This window comes from Oncorhynchus gorbuscha, linkage group LG15, assembly GCF_021184085.1.
Source record: "Oncorhynchus gorbuscha isolate QuinsamMale2020 ecotype Even-year linkage group LG15, OgorEven_v1.0, whole genome shotgun sequence".
NCBI classification, from domain to species: domain Eukaryota; kingdom Metazoa; phylum Chordata; class Actinopteri; order Salmoniformes; family Salmonidae; genus Oncorhynchus; species Oncorhynchus gorbuscha.
Genome location: NC_060187.1, coordinates 85,545,318 through 85,569,054, shown reverse-complemented (window position 1 = coordinate 85,569,054; position 23,737 = coordinate 85,545,318). Strand labels below are relative to the sequence as shown.

General features: G+C 47.7%; 1 protein-coding gene across 1 annotated transcript in view; it reads left to right on the top strand.

The window, feature by feature from the left end:
* tmem245 (transmembrane protein 245) overlaps positions 1 to 18,576 on the top strand; it is a 29,428-nt gene extending 10,852 nt beyond the window's left edge. The window contains 11 exon segments of the mRNA XM_046303457.1: positions 1,541 to 1,564; positions 3,515 to 3,619; positions 3,746 to 3,828; positions 13,794 to 13,884; positions 13,980 to 14,078; positions 14,828 to 14,965; positions 15,044 to 15,166; positions 15,285 to 15,430; positions 16,218 to 16,318; positions 16,520 to 16,694; positions 16,968 to 18,576. Of these exon segments, the coding sequence (XP_046159413.1) occupies positions 1,541 to 1,564; positions 3,515 to 3,619; positions 3,746 to 3,828; positions 13,794 to 13,884; positions 13,980 to 14,078; positions 14,828 to 14,965; positions 15,044 to 15,166; positions 15,285 to 15,430; positions 16,218 to 16,318; positions 16,520 to 16,694; positions 16,968 to 17,211 (1,329 nt within the window). The 3' untranslated portion in view covers positions 17,212 to 18,576.
* The last annotated feature ends 5,161 nt before the right edge of the window (positions 18,577 to 23,737 follow it).

Genomic DNA, 23,737 nt, shown 5'->3' with positions numbered 1-23,737 from the left:
TCCTTACAGGTTAATATTACTACTGAATGATCTCCTTACAGGTTAATATTACTACTGAATGATCTCCTACAGGTTAATATTACTACTGAATGATCTCCCTACAGGTTAATATTACTACTGAATGATCTCCTTATGGGTTAATATTACTACTGAATGATCTCCATACAGGTTAATATTACTACTGAATGATCTCCCTACAGGTTAATATGACTACTGAATGATCTCCTTATGGGTTAATATTACTACTGAATGATCTCCCTACAGGTTAATATTACTACTGAATGATCTCCCTACAGGTTAATATTACTACTGAATGATCTCCCTACAGGTTAATATTACTACTGAATGATCTCCCTACAGGTTAATATTACTACTGAATGATCTCCTTATGGGTTAATATTACTACTGAATGATCTCCCTACAGGTTAATATTACTACTGAATGATCTCCCTACAGGTTAATATTACTACTGAATGATCTCCCTACAGGTTAATATTACTACTGAATGATCTCCTACAGGTTATGGGTTAATATTACTACTGAATGATCTCCTACAGGTTAATATTACTACTGAATGATCTCCCTACAGGTTAATATTACTACTGAATGATCTCCCTACAGGTTAATATTACTACTGAATGATCTCCCTACAGGTTAATATTACTACTGAATGATCTCCTACAGGTTAATATGACTACTGAATGATCTCCTACAGGTTAATATGACTACTGAATGATCTCCCTACAGGTTAATATTACTACTGAATGATCTCCCTACAGGTTAATATTACTACTGAATGATCTCCCTACAGGTTATATTACTACTGAATGATCTCCCAGGTTAATATTACTACTGAAGGTTAATATTACTACTGAATGATCTCCCTACAGGTTATATTACTACTGAATGATCTCCCTACAGGTTATATTACTACTGAATGATCTCCCTACAGGTTAATATTACTACTGAATGATCTCCCTACAGGTTAATATTACTACTGAATGATCTCCCTACAGGTTAATATGATTACTGAATGAGCTCCCTACAGGTTATATTACTACTGAATGATCTCCCTACAGGTTATATTACTACTGAATGATCTCCCTACAGGTTATATTACTACTGAATGATGTCACTTAATTGTTTTAACTCTTGTCTCACCCCCTCATCTCACCCCCCTCGTCTTACCCCCTTGTCTCACCCCCCTCCTCTCACCCCCTCGTCTAACCCCCCTCGTCTTCACCTCTACACCTCATTGAGGAAAGAAGAAAAAACATTGCACTCGCTCTCTTTTTCTCTGCACCGTTTTTTTGTATTCTGTTCAAGCACACGTTGACACATCTGGTATCCAATCAGAGCGGCATTCACTCCCTGCATCCAATCAGAAATACCCTGCATCACTTCCTGTTTTCTAAAGCCCCCCTTTACTGCCTGTATCCAATCACAATCTGTGGTGTTTGTGCTTGGGAACCATGTGAAGATTGCTTCACAGGTTTGTCAAATAATAATTTCCCCAATGTCTCTTTGTCTCCTCCTGAAGCTCTGGCATTGGCTTAACAAGCAGGTAATGTTCTGGAGGAGTGCTCTGCTAAGAGAGAGGGAGAGAGAGAGAGAGAGAGAGCATGAAAATGTCAAAATGAGAATGAAAGAGAGAAGAAGAGGAAGAGTGTGTATGAGTGTGTAATAGTCAGAGAACAAAAGAGAGAGAAAGGAATGAAGAAAGAGAGTATGAAGCAGTGTGAGCTTCCTATAGTAGCTTGGAGTGACGCTGTAACCGTCCACTGTCATCCCTCCATCCTGTCTCCGCGCCTCGCTAACCTCACTTCCTCCCTGCTTCCTGCTTCTGTTGTGGTGAAGCTACGGTGGGGCGAGCTCATTTATTGGCTCCTCAACCTTCCTTAGCTTCTCCTCTGTGATTTGATTGGCTGGTTGGCTTATGCGCGTGTGTGAGGTGCATGGAGAGAAGAGACTGCTTTAGACCAAGCTGAGGGGAGTGCCGGGGGGGTTGGGTTGGGGGGGAAGGGCTGCCCCTACTATTACCAAGACAGGGTAGACGCCCCCTGCTATTCCCTAGTTCTGGAAATGAAGAGCTGTACCATGGAGGGCATTAGCAGACCTCCTAAAGAAAGATCTGGGTGGTGTCCTGGGGGTTACATGGGTTTGGGAGGGGTGGGACTGAGCTGGTACTGGGTTGGGTTGAGTTGGAGTCTGATCCATATTGGACAGGGTGGGACATCCATATAAATGACTATTCTGTAGTGAAGGCGTTAGATTAGCATCTTTAAAGGTAGACTCAGCCTCGAGCAGCACGGCTGATATTGAGATGAGTGAGATACAAGACTTTGCTTTCACACAGTCACACAGTATCCGCGCATGTTCACAGGTTCGCTTCACACTGATAGAGCGTTCTAGCTACGGGAACAAAACAGAGAAGTTGAGCCTCTCTCTCCAACGCTCTTAGTTGTTGTGGAAATTGACCCACTCGCTGGTTACTTTGTGCATCTACATCATATCGCTGAGTCTACCTTTAAAACAGCAGTTACATCAAACCAATTCTGATTCTGACTGGTCTTGAGCTGAGCTTTGCTGTAGTCTATATTTCTGTAGAATCTATATTGTAGATTTTCTAGTTCTCTCAGCTTCTCGTTCTGTTATGTGTTGACTCAGGATGTGTTTCAATACTCTTGAGGTTGCTTCATGTGCTGTCAGGTCAGTGGCCATGTTGTGTAATACCACTGGGACACTGTCTTACTAATATCTCCCATCACCTCCAGCCTCCTGATGGTAAAGTTCAGCATTCTTCCTCAGTGACCTCACACACTCCCAGGTCACTTAGGAAGGCGTCATAATGCTGTCATAAGGTATCATAGGGTTGTTATAAGGCAGGGGACATAGAGAAACCTAAATACTGGGGAGTGACTGTCCTTCTCTGTGGCCCTTAGAGGAACTGCCTCTTAAAAGTTACAATAAAGACGTGTAAAGAGATTGCAGACAGAGCACACGTCTCACACACAGCCCTGGGGTTTAACATGCGTGCACTCATGCATGGTGTGTGATAGAGTGTGTCTGTGTACACAGGCTGTTCTCAGGATCCAAGATGGCGGCGGTAGGCTGTAGTTCAGACACAGAATGTCTGCCTTGGTCTCTGGTTTCCCAGGGGAGAAGGACACAGGTTTCTCCATGTGTCCAGTCACATCTGCGACAACTCCTAATGGCAGATACTGATTTATGTCTCTCTTTCACTCTGTCACCTTTCCCTCTCTCTCTCTCTCTCTCTCTCTCTCTCTCTCTCTCTCTCTCTCTCTCTCTCTCTCTCTCTCTCTCTCTCTCTCTCTCTCTCTCTCTCTCTCTCTCTCTCTCTCTCTCTCTCTCTCTCTCTCTCTCTCTCTCTCTCTCTCTCTCTCTCTCTCTCTCTCTCTCTCTCTCTCTCTCTCTGTAGATGGTCATATGGTTAGAGCGCTCCCTGGATAAACTCATCAGTATCTTCATCATCTTCCTGCTGGTGACTCTGTAGATGGTCATATGGTTAGAGCGCTCCCTGGATAAACTCATCAGTATCTTCATCATCTTCCTGCTGGTGACAGGAACTCTGCTCATGGGTCTCCTGCTCACTGCTATGGTGCGGTACTGTGTGTTCCTCAGAGCTTACCATAGTTTGATTTCCTCCTCTTCCACTGTACATACTGTAGCGAATTGAGATATAGGCTATTTTCAGCATAACCTCACTCTCTCTCTCTCTCTGTAGGTTCATCATGAGAGTGTTCATATCATAGAGGTCACCAGTAACCTTATCAACGAGACTGTGTCCAGCCATCCAGAATGGGCCAAGTAAGAGACACACGCACACACACACACACACACACACACACACACACACACACACACACACACACACACACACACACACACACACACACACACACACACACACACACACACACACACACACACACACACACACACACACACACACACACACACACACACACACACACACACACACACACACACACACACACCTTGTACACTTGGCTGTCCATCAATATTGATGAGGATGTTACTCCCAATTGTCACAGAGGTGTGATTACTGTGTGAGGTTGTGGTTGTGCCAGTGGCTGTGCAGGCCAAAGCCAGACCTGCATGGTTTGCCACAGGAGGAGTGTGTTGCCCCTGCTGCTGGGGTTCATGTGCAGACCATTGATGTGGAAGGTGGGCTCTTGCTGGGGGTGAGTTGTTGATGTGGAAGGTGAGCTCTTCTTGCTGGGGGTGAGTTGTTGATGTGGAAGGTGAGCTCTTCTTGCTGGGGGTGAGTTGTTGACCATTGATGTGGAAGGTGAGCTCTTCTTGCTGGGGGTGAGTTGTTGATGTGGAAGGTGAGCTCTTCTTGCTGGGGGTGAGTTGTTGATGTGGAAGGTGAGCTCTTCTTGCTGGGGGTGAGGTGTTGATGTGGAAGGTGAGCTCTTCTTGCTGCTGGGGGTGAGTTGTTGATGTGGAAGGTGAGCTCTTCTTGCTGGGGGTGAGTTGTTGACCATTGATGTGGAAGGTGAGCTCTTCTTGCTGGGGGTGAGTTGTTGAGCTCTTCTTGCTGGGGGTGAGTTGTTGATGTGGAAGGTGAGCTCTTCTTGCTGGGGGTGAGTTGTTGATGTGGAAGGTGAGCTCTTCTTGCTGGGGGTGAGTTGTTGACCATTGATGTGGAAGGTGAGCTCTTCTTGCTGGGGGGTGAGTTGTTGATGTGGAAGGTGAGCTCTTCTTGCTGGGGGTGAGTTGTTGATGTGGAAGGTGAGCTCTTCTTGCTGGGGGTGAGTTGTTGATGTGGAAGGTGAGCTCTTCTTGCTGGGGGTGAGGTGTTGATGTGGAAGGTGAGCTCTTCTTGCTGGGGGTGAGTTGTTGATGTGGAAGGTGAGCTCTTCTTGCTGGGGGGTGAGTTGTTGATGTGGAAGGTGAGCTCTTCTTGCTGGGGGTGAGTTGTTGATGTGGAAGGTGAGCTCTTGCTGGGGGTGAGTTGTTGATGTGGAAGGTGAGCTCTTCTTGCTGGGGGTGAGTTGTTGATGTGGAAGGTGAGCTCTTCTTGCTGGGGGTGAGTTGTTGATGTGGAAGGTGAGCTCTTCTTGCTGTGGGGTGAGTTGTTGATGTGGAAGGTGAGCTCTTCTTGCTGGGGGTGAGTTGTTGATGTGGAAGGTGAGTTGCTGGGGGTGAGTTGTTGATGTGGAAGGTGAGCTCTTCTTGCTGGGGGTGAGTTGTTGATGTGGAAGGTGAGCTCTTCTTGCTGGGGGGTGAGTTGTTGATGTGGAAGGTGAGCTCTTCTTGCTGGGGGGTGAGTTGTTGATGTGGAAGGTGAGCTCTTCTTGCTGGGGGGTGAGTTGTTGATGTGGAAGGTGAGCTCTTCTTGCTGGGGGTGAGTTGTTGATGTGGAAGGTGAGCTCTTTCTAGCTGGGGGTGAGTTGTTGATGTGGAAGGTGAGCTCTTCTTGCTGGGGGGTGAGTTGTTGATGTGGAAGGTGAGCTCTTCTTGCTGGGGGGTGAGTTGTTGATGTGGAAGGCAGTGTTTTCCATTAGCGTCGGCAGTCAGATAATCAGCCAGCTACATTTTCCACTTCATATTAACTAGGCTACTTTCCTTCTTCTAGCGATCTATTTATAGGACAGGCGCCGGTCAGTCACAAAGTGAGTGATAACAGGGAAATTCAGCAGAGAGGAAGAGGCAAAGTGAGAGGTTTCACACTCGCCAAAATCTGTCCAATGCGTTTCTATGTTCTTATTTTGGACCTAAGCTTGTCACCTGCCTTCCCATCTTTGGGACAACGACTCCCATTGTTTGGGCAGAGACATGAGCATCTCGTCATTATATACAGATCTGTGGTTGCAGTCAAATGATTTTACACTGAGGGAGAGAGCATGATGCCTGTGAATTTGCACCGCCCATGTAATGTAATGTAACGATGAGGTGAAAATTACGACTTTGCCGAATTATTCTTTTCTGACACATTCATGTATTTTCTTTGGTGTGTTTCACTTAGCCAGCCACGTGGAGTGGTGGCGCATAGTAGGCTATTTACATAGCCAGCCACGTGGAGTGGTGGCGCATAGTAGGCTATTTACATAGCCAGCCACGTGGAGTGGTGGCGCATAGTAGGCTATTTACATATCCAGCCCAGCCACTATTTACATAGCCAGAGTGGTGGCGCATAGTAGGCTATTTACATAGCCAGCCACGTGGAGTGGTGGCGCAAGTAGGCTATTTACATAGCCAGCCACGTGAGTGGTGGCGCATAGTAGGCTATTTTAGCCAGCCATAGCCAGCCACGTGGAGTGGTGGCGCATAGTAGGCTATTTACATAGCCAGCCACGTGGAGTGGTGGCGCATAGTAGGCTATTTACATAGCCAGCCACGTGGAGTGGTGGCGCATAGTAGGCTATTTACATAGCCAGCCACGTGGAGTGGTGGCGCATAGTAGGCTATTTACATAGCCAGCCACGTGGAGTGGTGGCGCATAGTAGGCTATTTACATAGCCAGCCACGTGGAGTGGTGGCGCATAGTAGGCTATTTACATAGCCAGCCACGTGGAGTGGTGGCGCATTTACATAGCCAGCCATTGTTGGTGGCGCATAGAGGCTATTTACATATCCAGCCACGTGGAGTGGTGGCGCATAGTAGGCTATTTACATATCCAGCCACGTGGAGTGGTGGCGCATAGTAGGCTATTTACATATCCAGCCACGTGGAGTGGTGGCGCATAGTAGGCTATTTACATATCCAGCCACGTGGAGTGGTGGCGCATAGTAGGCTATTTACATATCCAGCCACGTGGAGTGGTGGCGCATAGTAGGCTATTTACATATCCAGCCACGTGGAGTGGTGGCGCATAGTAGGCATATCCAGCCACGTGGAGTGGTTTACATAGCCAGCCACGTGGAGTGGTGGCGCATAGTAGGCTATTTACATATCCAGCCACGTGGAGTGGTGGCGCATAGTAGGCTATTTACATAGCCAGCCACGTGAGTGGTGGGCATAGTAGGCTATTTACATTTCCAGCCACGTGGAGTGGTGGCGCATAGTAGGCTATTTACATATCCAGCCACGTGGAGTGGTGGCGCATAGTAGGCTATTTACATAGCCAGCCACGTGGAGTGGTGGCGCATAGGCTATTTACTTAGCCAGCCACGTGGAGTGGTTTAGGCTATTTACTTAGCCAGCCACGTGGAGTGGTGGCGCATAGTAGGCTATTTACTTATCCAGCCACGTGGAGTGGTGGCGCATAGTAGGCTATTTACTTTAGCCAGCCACGGCTATTTACATATCCAGCCACGGAGTGGTGGCGCATAGTAGGCTATTTACATAGCCAGCCACGTGGAGTGGTGGCGCATAGTAGGCTATTTACATAGCCAGCCACGTGGAGTGGTGGCGCATAGTAGGCTATTTACATATCCAGCCACGTGGAGTGGTGGCGCATAGTAGGCTATTTACATATCCAGCCACGTGGAGTGGTGGCGCTATTTACATAGCCAGCCACGTGGAGTGGTGGCGCATAGTAGGCTATTTACATAGCCAGCCAGCCACGTGGAGTGGTGGCGCATAGTAGGCTATTTACATAGCCAGCCACGTGGAGTGGTGGCGCATAGTAGGCTATTTACATAGCCAGCCACGTGGAGTGGTGGCGCATAGTAGGCTATTTACATAGCCAGCCACGTGGAGTGGTGGCGCATAGTAGGCTATTTACATATCCAGCCACGTGGAGTGGTGGCGCATAGTAGGCTATTTACATAGCCAGCCACGTGGAGTGGTGGCGCATAGTAGGCTATTTACTTAGCCAGCCACGTGGAGTGGTGGCGCATAGTAGGCTATTTACTTATCCAGCCACATGGAGTGGTGGCGCATAGTAGGCTATTTACTTAGCCAGCCACGTGGAGTGGTGGCGCATAGTAGGCTATTTACTTAGCCAGCCACGTGGAGTGGTGGCGCATAGTAGGCTATTTACTTAGCCAGCCATGGAGTGGTGGCGCATAGTAGGCTATTTACTTAGCCAGCCACGTGGAGTGGTGGCGCATAGTAGGCTATTTACATATCCAGCCACATGGAGTGGTGGCGCATAGTAGGCTATTTACTTAGCCAGCCACGTGGAGTGGTGGCGCATAGTAGGCTATTTACATATCCAGCCACATGGAGTGGTGGCGCATAGTAGGCTATTTACATAGCCAGCCACATGGAGTGGTGGCGCATAGTAGGCTATTTACATATCCAGCCACGTGGAGTGGTGGCGCATAGTAGGCTATTTACATAGCCAGCCACATGGAGTGGTGGCGCATAGTAGGCTATTTACTTAGCCAGCCACGTGGAGTGGTGGCGCATAGTAGGCTATTTACATAGCCCATGGAGTGGTGGCCACATAGTAGGCTATTTATGCCAGAGTGGTGGCGCATAGTAGGCTATTTACTTAGCCAGCATAGGCTATTTACTTAGCCAGCCACGTGGAGTGGTGGCGCATAGTAGGCTATTTACATAGCCAGCCACGTGGAGTGGTGGCGCATAGTAGGCTATTTACATAGCCAGCCACATGGAGTGGTGGCGCATAGTAGGCTATTTACATAGCCAGCCACATGGAGTGGTGGCGCATAGTAGGCTATTTATATAGCCAGCCACATGGAGTGGTGGCGCATAGTAGGCTATTTACTTAGCCAGCCACATGGAGTGGTGGCGCATAGTAGGCTATTTACTTAGCCAGCCACATGGAGTGGTGGCGCATAGTAGGCTATTTACTTAGCCAGCCACATGGAGTGGTGGCGCATAGTAGGCTATTTACATAGCCAGCCACATGGAGTGGTGGGCATAGTAGGGCCAGCCACATAGCCAGCCACGGAGTGGTGGTGGCATAGTAGGCTATTTACATAGCCAGCCACGCGGAGTGGTGGCCAGCCACAGCCAGCCACGGAGTGGTGGTGCATAGTAGGCTATTTACATAGCCAGAGTGGTGGCGCATAGTAGGCTATTTACATAGCCAGCCACGCGGAGTGGTGGTGCATAGTAGGCTATTTACATAGCCAGCCACACGGAGTGGTGGTGCATAGTAGGCTATTTACATAGCCAGCCACACGGAGTGGTGGTGCATAGTAGGCTATTTACATAGCCAGCCACATGGAGTGGTGGCGCATAGTAGGCTATTTACTTATCCAGCCGATGGAGTGGTGGCGCATAGTAGGCTATTTACTTAGGCAGCCGATAGTGGGCGCTAGATCTGCACGACTGTCTGATTGATTTGCATTCCCAGTAATACATACACTGGTTTCCCCCGTGGACTGGCTCGCACATAAAACGTCCTTCATTCAGGCTGAAAAGTTGTAATTTCCCTCCTTCTCTCTCTTTAATAGTCTTAATAAACTATTTTTTTTCCATCACCATTGAACGCGCTGTGCAACATCGCTGGCTACTTTTTCTGGTCGGTTACTTTTTCTATTTGGCGGCTACTATGTACTTGTGGAAAACACTGGGAAAGGTGGGCTGTTCTTGCTGTGGGGTGAGTTGTTGACCAATGATGTGTGTCTTGCTGAGACTGATGGAGTAGTTGTAGACGGAGGAGACAGGCTCAGTGAATGCTGCATGGATTCTGGTGAGTGGGAGAGGAGATATTGCTGTGCAAAGATGTGTTGAGTTGAGGTCTTGCTGGTGGCTTGGAGGCATTGGAGGTTGAATAGATTGTCATCCAGCCAGAACTGCTTTATTTACCCAACATTAATCTCTTCATGGTACAGACGGCTCAAAGGCACTCAGCTCTGACAGGGCGGTGGACTGGGCCTGGGGGTTAACTAGGTGAGCAGTGGACTGGGCCTGGGGGTTAACTAGGTGAGCAGTGGACTGGGCCTGGGGGTTAACTAGGTGAGCAGTGGACTGGGCCTGGGGGTTAACTAGGTGAGCAGTGGACTGGGCCTGGGGGTTAACTAGGTGAGCAGTGGACTGGGCCTGGGGGTTAACTAGGTGAGCAGTGGACTGGGGCCTGGGGGTTAACTAGGTGAGCAGTGGACTGGGCCTGGGGGTTAACGAAGTGAGCAGTGGACTGGGCCTGGGGGTTAACTAGGTGAGCAGTGGACTGGGCCTCTCATAGGCATCACACCACCCTGTGGTGATAACCCCCTGGCTCCTCATAGACATCACACCACCCTGTGGTGATAACCCCCTGGCTCCTCATAGACATTTACATTTAAGTCATTTAGCAGACGCTCTTATCCAGAGCGACTTACAAATTGGTGCATTCACCTTATGACATCCAGTGGAACAGTCACTTTACAATAGTGCATCTAAATCTTAAAGGGGGGTGAGAGGGATTACTTATCCTATCCTAGGTATTCCTTAAAGAGGTGGGGCTTCAGGTGTCTCCGGAAGGTGGTGATTGACTCCGCTGTCCTGGCGTCGTGAGGGAGTTTGTTGCACCATTGGGGGGCCAGAGCAGCGAACAGTTTTGACTGGGCTGAGCGGGAGCTGTACTTCCTCAGTGGTAGGGAGGCGAGCAGGCCAGAGGTGGATGAACGCAGTGCCCTTGTTTGGGTGTAGGGCCTGATCAGAGCCTGGAGGTACTGAGGTGCCGTTCCCCTCACAGCTCCGTAGGCAAGCACCATGGTCTTGTAGCGGATGCGAGCTTCAACTGGAAGCCAGTGGAGAGAACGGAGGAGCGGGGTGACGTGAGAGAACTTGGGAAGGTTGAACACCAGACGGGCTGCGGCGTTCTGGATGAGTTGAAGGGGTTTAATGGCACAGGCAGGGAGCCCAGCCAACAGCGAGTTGCAGTAATCCAGACGGGAGATGACAAGTGCCTGGATTAGGACCTGCGCCGCTTCCTGTGTGAGGCAGGGTCGTACTCTGCGGATGTTGTAGAGCATGAACCTACAGGAACGGGCCACCGCCTTGATGTTGGTTGAGAACGACAGGGTGTTGTCCAGGATCACGCCAAGGTTCTTAGCGCTCTGGGAGGAGGACACAATGGAGTTGTCAACCGTGATGGCGAGATCATGGAACGGGCAGTCCTTCCCCGGGAGGAAGAGCAGCTCCGTCTTGCCGAGGTTCAGCTTGAGGTGGTGATCCGTCATCCACACTGATATGTCTGCCAGACATGCAGAGATGCGATTCGCCACCTGGTCATCAGAAGGGGGAAAGGAGAAGATTAATTGTGTGTCGTCTGCATAGCAATGATAGGAGAGACCATGTGAGGTTATGACAGAGCCAAGTGACTTGGTGTATATATCGAGAATAGGAGAGGGCCTAGAACAGAGCCCTGGGGGACACCAGTGGTGAGAGCGTGTGGTGAGGAGACAGATTCTCGCCACGCCACCTGGTAGGAGCGACCTGTCAGGTAGGACCCAATCCAAGCGTGGGCCGCGCCGGAGATGCCCAACTCGGAGAGGGTGGAGAGGAGGATCTAATGGTTCACAGTATCGAAGGCAGCCGATAGATCTAGAAGGATGAGAGCAGAGGAGAGAGAGTTAGCTTTGGCAGTGCGGAGCGCCTCCGTGATACAGAGGAGAGCAGTCTCAGTTGAATGACTAGTCTTGAAACCTGACTGATTTGGATCAAGAAGGTCATTCAGAGAGAGATAGCGGGAGAGCTGGCCAAGGACGGCACGTTCAAGAGTTTTGGAGAGAAAAGAAAGAAGGGATACTGGTCTGTAATTGTTGACATCGGAGGGATCGAGTGTAGGTTTTTTCAGAAGGGGTGCAACTCTCGCTCTCTTGAAGACGGAAGGGACGTAGCCAGCGGTCAGGGATGAGTTGATGAGCGAGGTGAGGTAAGGGAGAAGGTCTCCGGAAATGGTCTGGAGAAGGGAGGAGGGGATAGGGTCAAGCGGGCAGGTTGTTGGGCGGCCGGCCGTCACAAGACGCGAGATTTCATCTGGAGAGAGAGGGGAGAAAGAGGTCAGAGCACAGGGTAGGGCAGTGTGAGCAGAACCAGCGGTGTCGTTTGACTTAGCAAACGAGGATCGGATGTCGTCGACCTTTTCAAAATGGTTGACGAAGTCATCTGCAGAGAGGAAGGAGGGGGGGGAGGGGGAGGAGGATTCAGGAGGGAGGAGAAGGTGGCAAAGAGCTTCCTAGGGTTAGAGGAGATGCAGATGTTTGGAATTTAGAGTGGTAGAAAGTGGCTTTAGCAGCAGAGACAGAGGAGGAAAATGTAGAGAGGAGGGAGTGAAAGGATGCCAGGTCCGCAGGGAGGCGAGTTTTCCTCCATTTCCGCTCGGCTGCCCGGAGCCCTGTTCTGTGAGCTCGCAATGAGTCATCGAGCCACGGAGCGGGAGGGGAGGACCGAGCCGGCCTGGAGGATAGGGGACATAGAGAGTCAAAGGATGCAGAGAGGGAGGAGAGGAGGGTTGAGGAGGCAGAATCAGGAGATAGGTTGGAGAAGGTTTGAGCAGAGGGAAGAGATGATAGGATGGAAGAGGAGAGAGTAGCGGGGGAGAGAGAGCGAAGGTTGGGACGGCGCGATACCATCCGAGTAGGGGCAGTGTGGGAGGTGTTGGATGAGAGCGAGAGGGAAAAGGATACAAGGTAGTGGTCGGAGACTTGGAGGGGAGTTGCAATGAGGTTAGTGGAAGAACAGCATCTAGTAAAGATAAGGTCGAGCGTATTGCCTGCCTTGTGAGTAGGGGGGGAAGGTGAGAGGGTGAGGTCAAAAGAGGAGAGGAGTGGAAAGAAGGAGGCAGAGAGGAATGAGTCAAAGGTAGACGTGGGGAGGTTAAAGTCGCCCAGAACTGTGAGAGGTGAGCCGTCCTCAGGAAAGGAGCTTATCAAGGCATCAAGCTCATTGATGAACTCTCCGAGGGAACCTGGAGGGCGATAAATGATAAGGATGTTAAGCTTGAAAGGGCTGGTAACTGTGACAGCATGGAATTCAAAGGAGGCGATAGACAGATGGGTAAGGGGAGAAAGAGAGAATGACCACTTGGGAGAGATGAGGATCCCGGTGCCACCACCCCGCTGACCAGAAGCTCTCGGGGTGTGCGAGAACACGTGGGCGGACGAAGAGAGAGCAGTAGGAGTAGCAGTGTTGTCTGTGGTGATCCATGTTTCCGTCAGTGCCAAGAAGTCGAGGGACTGGAGGGAGGCATAGGCTGAGATGAACTCTGCCTTGTTGGCCGCAGATTGGCAGTTCCAGAGGCTACCGGAGACCTGGAACTCCACGTGGGTCGTGCGCGCTGGGACCACCAGATTAGGGTGGCCGCGGCCACGCAGTGTGGAGCGTTTGTATGGTCTGTGCAGAGAGGAGAGAACAGGGATAGACAGACACATAGTTGACAGGCTACAGAAGAGGCTACGCTAATGCAAAGGAGATTGGAATGACAAGTGGACTACACGTGATAGACATCACACCACCCTGTGGTGATAACCCCCTGGCTCCTCATAGACATCACACCACCCTGTGGTGATAACCCCCTGGCTCCTCATAGACATCACACCACCCTGTGGTGATAACCCCCTGGCTCCTCATAGACATCACACCACCCTGTGGTGATAACCCCCTACCCCTCATAGACATCACACCACCCTGTGGTGATAACCCCCTGGCTCCTCATAGACATCACACCACCCTGTGGTGATAACCCCCTGGCTCCTCATAGACATCACACCACCCTGTGGTGATAACCCCCTGGCTCCTCATAGACATCACACCACCCTGTGGTGATAACCCCCTGGCTCCTCATAGACATCACACCACCCTGTGGTGATAACCCCCTGGCTCCTCATAGACATCACTCAACAGCTGAACAGGGTGCTTTATTGGTTAATCAGCCCCTGACTCTTTCTCTCTCCTCCAGTTGGCTCCCTGAGGCACAGGTCATCCAGAAAGCTATGAACTCAGCTGCCACTAACGTCTACCAGCACGGTCGAGAATGGATAACATTCAAGGTAAGAGAGACAACAGGAGAGAGATGGAAAGAGAGGGAGGGGGGTGGAGACACACTGGTCAAATCACTGATTGTGTGCGTGTGGTGTGTGTGTAGCTCCATAAGATGCTTGGTGAAAAGGGGAACCACACAGCTGTCATAGAGAAGCAGGTTCTGGAACTGTGGGACAGACTGTACCACTCCTGGTTTGTCAAGGTAACGCAGGGGGGTGGCCTGGTCCATCAGACCGTAGTATAGGGGGGTTCACATGGTCACATCTTCATGTTTGACTTGAGAATATATAGACTGAAACACTGATTACCCCTTATAAACACAGACCAGAACTACACTATACATTCATGCATGTCTCACTCTTCCAACACCGCCTGCGTGTGTGTGTGTGCGCTCGTGCGTGTGTGTGTGTGTGCTTACATGTATGTCTGTGTGTGTGTGTCTATGTGTCTGTGTGCTTGTCTATGTGTCTGTGTGCTTACATGTATGTCTGTGTGTGTGTCTATGTGTGTGTGTGTGTGTATGTGTGTATGTCTGTATGGCGTTTCTGTGTGTGTGTGTGTCTATGTCTGTATGCGTTTCTGTGTGTGTGTGTGTGTGTATGTCTGTGTGCGTTACGTGTGTGTGTCTGTGTGTATGTCTGTATGGGCGTGTGTGTGTGTCTGTGTGTATGTCTGTATGGCGTTTCTGTGTGTGTGTCTGTGTGTATGTCTGTATGGCGTTTCTGTGTGTGTGTCTGTGTGTATGTCTGTATGGCGTTTCTGTGTGTGTGTCTGTGTGGTTACGTGTGTGTGTGTCTGTGTGTATGTCTGTATGGCGTTTCTGTGTGTGTGTCTGTGTGGTTACGTGTCTGTGTGTCTGTGTGTATGTCTGTATGGCGTTTCTGTGTGTGTGTCTGTGTGGTTACGTGTGTGCGTGTCTGTGTGTATGTCTGTATGGCGTTTCTGTCTCAGAATGTAACCCATACAGGAGGGCGTAACCGTAGTGGTGGTCAGAAGCTTGTCCAGAGACAGAACAGCTGGCTGGGAGAGATCTTAGACTGGCAGGACATCGCCTCCTTCGCTCAGGAGAACATAGAAACACTGCTCTCTGTGAGTACACGTGTGTGTGTGTTTGTGTGTTTAACACGTGTGTGTGTGTGTGTGTGACATGTGTATTCTCTGTTATAGATAGTGGAGTCTCTGTGGGTGGTGATGAGTCGGAACGTTGGGCTGCTGATCTCCACAACGACCACACTCCTCACTGTCCTCTTCCACAGCGGCACAGCTCTACTCAACTTCGCCCTCAGCCTGGTACACACACACACACACACACATAGCTCTCTCTGTGTGCCTCCTCCTTCATACCTTAATATTTACACTGTTGAGTGTGTGTCCGTGTGTGTGTGTCCTTTTGTGTGTTTATGTGTAGGTGATATTCCTGACCACGTTGTTCTACCTGTTGAGTTCCAGTGGAGAGTACTACGAGCCTGTCAAATGGGTGATCAGCCTCACTCCTCTGTCCCAGCCCGGACCATCCTCTAACATCATAGGACAGTCTGTAGAGGAGGCTATCAGGTACACACACACAGCACACACATAAACACACACACACGCACGGTCTTGTACAGCTAACCTTGTGGACACACACAATTCAGTCCCATTCTAAATCCTATTTTCCCTAACTCCTAACCCGTACACTTACCCTAACCCATACACTTACACTAACCGTAACTATAACCCTCAAATTAAACCAAAAACCTAACCTGAACGCTAACCCTAACCCTAGCTCCTAAACCTAGCTCTTAAACCTAAACCTAACCCTTGCTCTTAAACCTAACTCTAGCTCCTAAACCTAGCTCCTAAACCTAACCCTAGCTCTTAAACCTAACCCTAGGTCCTAAACCTAACCCTAGCTCTTAAACCTAACCCTAGCTCCTAAACCTAACCATAGCTCTTAAACCTAACCCTAGCTCCTAAACCTAACCCTAACTCTTAAACCTAACCTTAGCTCCTAAACCTAACCCTAGCTCCAAAACCTAACCCTAGCTCTTAAACCTAAACCTAACCCTAGCTCTTAAACCTAATCCTAGCTCCTAAATCTAACCCCAGCTCCTAAACCTAACCCTAGCTCCTAAACCTAACCTTAGCTCCTAAACCTATCCCTAGCTCTTAAACCTAACCCTAGCTCCTAAACCTAACCCTAGCTCCTAAACCTAACCCTAGCTCCTAAACCTAACCCTAGCTCCTAAACCTAACCCTAGCTCCTAAACCTAAACTTCTAGTCCCCACAAGAATATTTAAACACATCCACTGCAAACATTTTACATGTTAAAACATATGTTTGTTTAATTGTGTGTTTTAGAGGGGTGTTTGATGCGTCTCTGAAGATGGCAGGGTTCTATGGCCTCTACACCTGGCTGACACACACCATCTTCGGCATCCACATCGTCTTCATCCCCTCTGGTGAGTGTGTTCAAAACTGACTGATCAAATAGAACATCTTAACTTGCTGATGTTTGACTGGCTAGACTGGAGACGAGGAAAACCCTCCTTGTGTCCAAACTATTAGATGAATAACTTGTATAACAGGACTGTTCTATTCCAGTCTTCTGTCTTACTATTGTCAAACATGTTCCATGTGTCCTCTTCCCTCGCCCCCTTCAGCCCTGGCAGCTATCCTGGGTGCAGTGCCATTCCTGGGGACGTACTGGGCCGCGCTGCCCGCTGTGTGTGACCTGTGGCTGGCCCAGGGAGAGGGGGTCAAAGCCTTGCTACTGCTACTCTTCCATCTGCTGCCCACCTACTTCGTAGACACAGCCATCTACTCCGATATATCAGGGTATGAGTGTGTGTGTGTGTGTGTGTGTGTGTGTGTGTGTGTGTGTGTGTGTGTGTGTGTGTGTGTGTGTGTGTGTGTGTGTGTGTGTGTGTGTGTGTGTGTGTGTGTGTGTGTGTGTGTGTGTGTGTGTGTGTGTGTGTGTGTGTGTGTGAGAGAGAGAGTGTGTACGTGTTTGTGCGTATTCACTGTTTATGAGATCAGTGTGTAAGAGAGAGAAATCTAATCTGTTATGATATTAAAGTAAGTGTGTGTTGATGTCTGTCCCCCCCACAGTGGTGGCCACCCGTATCTGACTGGTCTAGCAGTGGCAGGAGGAGCATACTATCTGGGTCTGGAGGGGGCGATCATCGGTCCTATCCTGCTCTGTATCCTGGTGGTAGCCTCCAACATCTACAGTGCCATGCTGATGAGCCCCAACTCTGCCCAGCCCACCCCTGTACAGTCTACCTGGCCACAACACCCTGCCAGGTCCTTCATGGACACCACTCCCTCGGTGCTGAAGAGGGTGAGCGAGTGAGAGGTGGAGTGTCTCCTGGTTTCTCATTGGCTGGGTGCCTGTCCCTTGGCTTCTTATAGGCTGATTACCTGGGAGAAGCACCCTTTCCTCCCTTGTGCTCCTCCCGAGCTCTACGGGATCTCCCAGGCGGAGTGGCAGGGTGTGAGGGGAGGTTACCGAACGATGCCATCAGCCTGATGAAGCTACTTTTCAGACCATGGAGTCGAGACCCTCCCCTCCCCCAACACATATGAGACCATAGAAAAGATTTACATTACAAATCAAATAAATGGTCCACAATATGTATACTGGGCATACCATATTTAATACTGAATGTTTAATCATCTCGCTGAATGCGGTGCCTCTTTCAGTGTTCCACACATTCAGCAATGGGAAAGTTTATTGTGCCACAATAAGGGATGGGATATGTGGATTTTAGAACATGGGTCTTTTCTATCCATTCTATGTACACATATAAGACCCCCCAGTACCAAATCTACAGACCTGCCTAAGGTGGGATGTATCTTACCCCCCCTCTCCCCCAATCCTTTCTGCCCCCTCTACCCGGCACTTTTGTGAAGGTTAAAGTTCAGAATGGGTCACACGTTGTATGCTGCAACGGAGCAATGGAGCACTGAGTCATGAACTAACCCTGGTCCTGGAGAGCTACTGGATGGGCAGGGTTTAGTTCCAGCCCAGCATTAACACATCTGATTCCAGTAATGAAGGATTTAATAAGGGAACTAAAGCCTGTACACACTGGTGCCCTCCAGATGCCACCAATATTAACACTTAGCGCTTTTGGTTTTTATCATCTTTACTGTTATCATTAATATAATACTGTTTTATTATCTCTATGGTTACGTGTTGTATTGTCATGCTTGGGAGTTCTGTTGGCGTGGCGATGAGTACTGTATGCAGGCACTTCCTGTGCTGAGAGGTGGAACTTCCTGTGTTGATGTTTTACATTTAAAAACAGATTAGTTTTCAGCTCAAGTTTATGTTTTGCTCTCTAACACACGTGTGCGCGTGCACACGCACACACACACACACACACACACACACACACACACACACACACACACACACACACACACACACACACACACACACACACACACACACACACACACACACAGAGGTTGATGTCAGTGCTGCTGTAAGGTGAATGTAATCTAAAGGGTTGTAGTTGTTACATGTCACGGTAATACGGTAGTGGGTCCTGGCCTGTACTAACTACATCCTATTATAATCTATCACATACATACCCCAGATTACACACACACACACACACACACACACACACACACACACACACACACACACACACACACACACACACACACACACACACACACACACACACACACACACACACACACACACTCACTCACTCACTCCACATTAATGGGAGAAGGATGAACTTTCACATTATAAATGTAACTGTTTACACCAGGTGAACGATGTGCAGGTATGTATTCTGATTGAGACTCTGTATGTGAAGCACGACGTCATCTTATGTGGCCAAAGCGTTAGCTGTCTGAGGTTGGGAGGACTGGTTATTTATCCTGAGACGGTTGGCTCACTTCCCTCACCTCACACTGACGTCACCTGACCCCGGAACATACCGTTGCTGTGTTTTCTACTGGAAAAGCACTGAGACAATAAACATGACTGTTTGAACTAAGATGGTGTCCTCCTGCTGTTGCTCAACAATAACAACTCCTTCATTTTCAGACTGATCATCACATACATGTTTTTATATTTTCCCTCAACGATCAATCGTTAACCAAACTGATTTGAGCATTACAGGCTAACACTTGATATTGAAGTCATTGTCTAAACCAGTTCCAGAGCAGGACAGAGAGGGGATGGGGACATGTTCCCACTCTGCAGAGTACACTGGAACTGATCCCTAGAGAGAGAAAACATCCAAGAAAAACAGCAATCAATGCACTTATTGATCCATTCTATTGACTTTTCTAACAAGGCTCCTCACACCATACATGAACCTGTTGGAGAACACATGTTATTGACTTTTCTAACAAGGCTCCTCACACCATACATGAACCTGTTGGAGAACACATGTTATTGACCAAGGCTCCTCACACCATACATGAACCTGTTGGAGAACACATGTTATTGACTTTTCTAACAAGGCTCCTCACACCATACATGAACCTGTTGGAGAACACATGTTATTGACTTTTCTAACAAGGCTCACACCATCATGAACCACCATGTTATTGACTTTTCTAACATGAACCTGTTGGAGAACACATGTTATTGACTTTTCTAACAAGGCTCCTCACACCATACATGAACCTGTTGGAGAACACATGTTATTGACTTTTCTAACAAGGCTCCTCACACCATACATGAACCTGTTGGAGAACACATGTTATTGACTTTTCTAACAAGGACTTTTCTAACAAGGCTCACACCATACATGAACCTGTTGGAGAACACATGTTATTGACTTTTCTAACAAGGCTCCTCACACCATACATGAACCTGTTGGAGAACACATGTTATTGACTTTTCTAACAAGGCTCCTCACACCATACATGAACCTGTTGGAGAACACATGTTATTGACTTTTCTAACAAGGCTCCTCACACCATACATGAACCTGTTGGAGAACACATGTTATTGACTTTTCTAACAAGGCTCCTCACACCATACATGAACCTGTTGGAGAACACATGTTATTGACTTTTCTAACAAGGCTCCTCACACCATACATGAACCTGTTGGAGAACACATGTTATTGACTTTTCTAACAAGGCTCCTCACACCATACATGAACCTGTTGGAGAACACATGTTATTGACTTTTCTAACAAGGCTCCTCACACCATACATGAACCTGTTGGAGAACACATGTTATTGACTTTTCTAACAAGGCTCCTGACTTTTCTAACAACACCATACATGAACCTGTTGGAGAACACATGTTATTGACTTTTCTAACAAGGCTCCTCACACCATACATGAACCTGTTGGAGAACACATGTTATTGACTTTTCTAACAAGGCTTCACACCATACATGAACCTGTTGGAGAACACATGTTATTGACTTTTCTAACAAGGCTCCTCACACCATACATGAACCTGTTGGAGAACACATGTTATTGACTTTTCTAACAAGGCTCCTCACACCATACATGAACCTGTTGGAGAACACATGTTATTGACTTTTCTAACAAGGCTCCTCACACCCATGAACCTGTTGGAGAACACATGAACTTTTCTGTTGGAGAACACATGTTATTGACTTTTCTAACAAGGCTCCTCACACCATACATGAACCTGTTGGAGAACACATGTTATTGACTTTTCTCACACCATACATGAACCTGTTGGAGAACACATGTTATTGACTTTTCTAACAAGGCTCCTCACACCATACATGAACCTGTTGGAGAACACATGTTATTGACTTTTCTAACAAGGCTCCTCACACCATACATGAACCTGTTGGAGAACACATGTTATTGACTTTTCTAACAAGGCTCCTCACACCATACATGAACCTGTTGGAGAACACATGTTATTGACTTTTCTAACAAGGCTCCTCACACCATACATGAACCTGTTGGAGAACACATGTTATTGACTTTTCTAACAAGGCTCCTCACACCATACATGAACCTGTTGGAGAACACATGTTATTGACTTTTCTAACAAGGCTCCTCACACCATACATGAACCTGTTGGAGAACACATGTTATTGACTTTTCTAACAAGGCTCCTCACACCATACATGAACCTGTTGGAGAACACATGTTATTGACTTTTCTAATAAGGCTCCTCACACCATACATGAACCTGTTGGAGAACACATGTTATTGACTTTTCTAACAAGGCTCCTCACACCATACATGAACCTGTTGGAGAACACATGTTATTGACTTTTCTAACAAGGCACACCATACATGAACCACACATGACTTTTCATGAACCTGTTGGAGAACACATGTTATTGACTTTTCTAACAAGGCTCCTCACACCATCACACCATACATGAACCTGTTGGAGAACACATGTTATTGACTTTTCTAACAAGGCTCCTCACACCATACATGAACCTGTTGGAGAACACATGTTATTGACTTTTCTAACAAGGCTCCTCACACCATACATGAACCTGTTGGAGAACACATGTTATTGACTTTTCTAACAAGGCTCCTCACACCATACATGAACCTGTTGGAGAACACATGTTATTGACTTTTCTAACAAGGCTCCTCACACCATACATGAACCTGTTGGAGAACACATGTTATTGACTTTTCTAACAAGGCTCCTCACACCATACATGAACCTGTTGGAGAACACATGTCAAAGGGCAGAAAGACAAACAGATGTACAAACCACATTAATCAAATAACAATGACAAATTACTAAACATTTATATTTTTCCTGCAGCATTTCTTAATGCTATTTACACTAAAAACACAGAGAGAAAAAATGACTCCCACTGATTTAGAGTCCTGAAGTCAGGCTGTGTCCATGTTCCAACAAGTCCACTTTCAGATTGTGCCCACTTTGTCAGATATGCATCTACACATGGTATTAAAATGTGTCTCTCATCCGTCCACTGTGTCGGCATAGTGACCATATTTCCTTGTCCCTTCTTGTATGCAAATTATTTTGAAATGGTCTCTTGTATTCTACTATTCGACAGTAAGTTTGAGAAACCGACTGAGTTCATTAGTTTTTTTTTTTTTAGAGGGGGGGGGTTGATCCGAGGGCCTTCAAAAGGGGGCCTGATTTAGAGGGTGGGATGATGATGATTTAAATGGTTTTACTGTCCAGATCCATCTACACTTGTAAAGATATTCAGACACAATGGGTGCCTGTCTGCCTCCGGAGGTGGGAAGGAAGATCTGATCACAATCAGGTAATGTGTTTTTTGATTGTCTACACCTGTCTAAAAATGTAGGCACAATCAGAATGTGGACAAGATCAGGACAAAGCTATGTTATAGCTCCAGGTATAAACAGGACGAGAACATGTGTGCTGGAGAAGGAGGTGACTTGCCTGAGGACTCAGAACTGTCTTACTCTGCACAGGGTAATAGCTGAGTCAAGGCCATAGCACCACATAACGTGGCTCAGTGAAGGTGGCGTGGAATGTATGCAGGTGGGTCAGTGTGTCAGAGGAAACACTGTAGAAGGACAGGGTACCACCAAGGGTACCACCAATCCAGATAAACTCCTACTCTGCGGGAGCTGGAGGACGGTAAAAGGATGGGGGTGCCCTTTATGTTATGAAAGGCATCATAGGACTTGTCATTGCAGTACAAACTCCAGGACATGTCATCGTAGCCAATCACACAGTCATTATTCCCTCCTTTCCTAACAAGTCTTCTATATGTCAGCCCTACATAAGCCCCATAACCCTCCCACTCTGCCTCCCAGTAGCATCGCCCAGAAAGAGGGTCTCTACACAGCATCTGAGTCCACTGGTCAAACCTCTCTGGGTGGTCAGGATAGTATTTCTGATGTCCTTTGGAGTCATGCACCACCTTTCTGTTCCCCCGAGTCATGTCAGGTACAGTTGAGGGTGTATGGTGTTGAGGTCTGGTGTGAGCTCACAGGCATCTGATGATACATAACACAAAAAGATAATAAATGTTATCCCTGGGTTACATTAAACAACAGTAATATTACTCTGATTACTAATGGAATTGAGACTTACATTTTCTCAGTGCTGATTGTAACCAGCAGTCTGAATCATGGTTCACACTGGAAGTTCTTCAAAGGTAAATGATTTTATTTGAATGCTTTTCTTGTTTTTGTGAAAATGTTGCCTGCTGAATGCTAGGCTTAATGCTATGCTAGCTATCAATACTCTTACACAAATGCTTGTGTAGCTATGGTTGAAAAGCATATTTTGAAAATCTGAGATGACAGTGTTGTTAACCGAAGGCTAAGCTTGTGAGTGAATATATTTCTTTCATTTCATTTGCGATTTTCATGAATAGTTAACGTTGCGTTATGGTAATGAGCTTGAGGCTATGATTACGCTCCCGGATACGGGATTGCTCGACGCAAGAAGTTATCCAACTGATCTTGTGTCCTTTCTGTCATCCTTTAAACCCCGTTCATTGCTGCTCCCAGCAATATTTTTCACATGTCGTTTTTGATTGGATAAAATGTGGCAAGAGTCAGCTTACCTTCAATATGGAGGACAGGTCCATTTGATGACTCTGGGGACACTGGGAAGTAAACAGAATCTAACAGAACAGAAGACTGGAGTTCTTAGAGGAACAGAGAGCGAGGGTGTGGTCTACTGAGTTACTCAGACTCATAAACTCTTTCCTTTGATCAGTAGAAACGTCTTCTTTGCTGAACTCAGGTGGATGACCCATTGACTTGTCACTTGGGGCGGCAGGGTAGCCTAGTGGTTAGAGTGTTGGACTAGTAACCAGAAGGTTGCAAGTTCAAACCTCTGAACTGACAAGGTACAAATCTGTTGTTCTGCCCCAGAAACAGGCAGTTAACACACTGTTCCTAGGCCGTCATTGAAAATAAGGATT